Source organism: Sciurus carolinensis, chromosome 4 (genome assembly GCF_902686445.1).
Source record: "Sciurus carolinensis chromosome 4, mSciCar1.2, whole genome shotgun sequence".
Classification (NCBI taxonomy): Eukaryota; Metazoa; Chordata; class Mammalia; order Rodentia; family Sciuridae; genus Sciurus; species Sciurus carolinensis.
In genome coordinates, this window is record NC_062216.1 from 20,437,253 (window position 1) to 20,439,580 (window position 2,328).

At 37.1% G+C, this 2,328-nt stretch overlaps 1 protein-coding gene across 1 annotated transcript; it reads left to right on the forward strand.

The window, feature by feature from the left end:
• Positions 1-468: 468 nt before the first annotated feature.
• On the forward strand, positions 469-1,890 carry LOC124982654 (tripartite motif-containing protein 60-like). Its single transcript, XM_047549640.1, has one exon. It carries the CDS (start codon positions 469-471, stop codon positions 1,888-1,890), a length of 1,422 nt encoding a protein of 473 aa, XP_047405596.1.
• Positions 1,891-2,328: the final 438 nt, after the last annotated feature.

Sequence of the window (2,328 nt, forward strand, 5' to 3'; positions counted from 1 at the left end):
CCTTTCTCTCCCAAACTATAGTGAGTCAGCATCCGCATATCAGAATATTTGGCCTTTGGTTTTTAGGGATTGGCTTATTCCATGTGAATGTTTTAATACACTGATGATTATAGAATCACGTTTTTAATTTAAATGTCTTTTTCTCACCCATAGGAAGGATTTCTCCTTGTGAACCCAAGGCTGCTTCTTTTGAACAAGAAAAATACTAAACTTGACTTCAGATCTTTGAGTTAATATGTTCTAATATGCACTAGGCTGTAGGCTTAGGAGTATTGTTGGTCCTAGACTCTAGGGGTAAGTCACAGAAGGCTAAACAGGTTTATAAGGCTGCCATTGGTGTGCTAAGGCAGTGGAACCAAAAGCTAGTCAGTTTTGAGGTTCTAGGGGAAGATTTCCACTAAACGCTACAGAGCCAGGCCTTCCTAAAAGAGATTACTTTGCCCACCACCTTTGTTTGTCCAAGGCTTGATGGAGTTTACAACAGTCCTGGCAGACCTCCACACAGAGGCTAACTGTCCCATCTGTTTGAAGCACTTGGAAAACCCAGTGACCATCAACTGTGGGCATAACTTCTGTCTCTCCTGCATCAGTGTGTCCTGGAAGGATCTAGAGAATAGTTTCCCCTGCCCTTTTTGTCACTTTCGCTGTCCAGAAAGGAAATTCACAAACAATTACCAGCTGGGTAATTTGACTGAAATTGCTAAGCTACTCCCATTAAGAAGAAGCAAGAGAAAACGACAGGAAGGAAAGTTTATGTGTGAGAAGCATAAACAAGTTCTAACTTTTTTCTGTCAGAAAGACCTAGAGGTTTTATGCCCACAGTGCAGTTTCTCCTCTAATCACAAGCATCACTATATTTGGCCCATAGAGAAGGCCGCCCTCTATCATAGGAAAAAATTGGAGTACTACATTGACCCATGGAAGGAGAGAGTGGAACAAATTGAAAAACTGATTAGTATGCAAAGTAGAAAATCCCTGGAAGTGAAGAAAAAGGTAGAACATAGGAGAGAAGAAGTCAAGTCTGAATTTGAACAAATTGCATTGTTTCTCCAAAATGAGCATGAGACTGCTCTCAGACAATTACAAGATGAAGGGTTGGATATTTCAGCAAAACTACAGGAAAACCTAAGAAAGCTTTCAGACCATGCCTCCTCATTAAAATATCTGTTGAAGGAGATAGAGAGCAAATATGTAAAATCAGAAGTGGAATTACTAGCAAATATTAAGAGTATCTATCACAGATATAAAAACTCAAAATGCCCTGAACCTTTTTCATTCAAATTCAAAGATTATGTTTACCAGCTTCCTCCACAATATTCTGGCTTAAACAGAATTATTAAGCAATTTCAAGTAGATGTAGTTCTAGATCCTGAAACAGCCAATCGCAAACTTCTTGTCTCTGAAGACAGAAAAAGTGTGCAATATGGAAATAGGCAAAAACCACCTCATAACCCCAGAAGATTTTATCTCTGCCCAGCTGTTTTAGGCTCAGAGGGATATAATTCTGGCAGACAGTACTGGCAGGTAGAAGTGAAAGACAAGCCTGAATGGATTGTGGGTGTCTGTAAAGAGTCTCTTTCCAGAAGAAGGAAGAATCAGACTAAAACAGTTGTTGTACAGGATGGATTATGGGGAATTGGGCAATGTAGTCAGACTAATTATGTTGCATTGGGCTCTAAGAAAATTAATCTTCTCCCAAAAGTGATACCTAGTAAGATTGGTATTTTTTTGGACTCTGAAATGGGTAAGATTTCCTTTTACAATATGGATGATAGAGCTCTTCTCTATACTTTTGATGATTATTTTACAGAAACACTTTGGCCTTATTTCTACACTGGAACTGACTCAAAACCTCTTAAAATCTGTACTGTCACAGATTCTGAATGGTGATGTATTAGAAGATTAATTTTTTTTTTTTGCTTTCAGTTAGTGGATATAACTGAGCCAGTGAATCTTGTTGATAGTTCCCTTTTTAAAAAATTTGTTTTCACAATAAGCTATTATTTCATATAAAAATTTCAGCAAGTTCATAAAAATGTAGTTACAATGCCTGCTTTGTAAGCATATTATGGGATCCCATTAGGAAATGCTTTAGAAATTCTTAGATACTTGGGAAAAAAAATGTATTACTTTTCAAACTATTACTTCAGTGATTGTCAATAAAAGTGAATTAGATTTTTCCCTGTATTTGCCTACCTGTTTTCCCTATAAGAAAAATTAAGCCTTTATTAAAGGCAAACGTAACCACATATGGACTATACCTTCTATGTAAAGGTAGCCCTTCAGCTTTTATCTATTCGAGTCACATTTTTTGTCTTGTTAATTTGC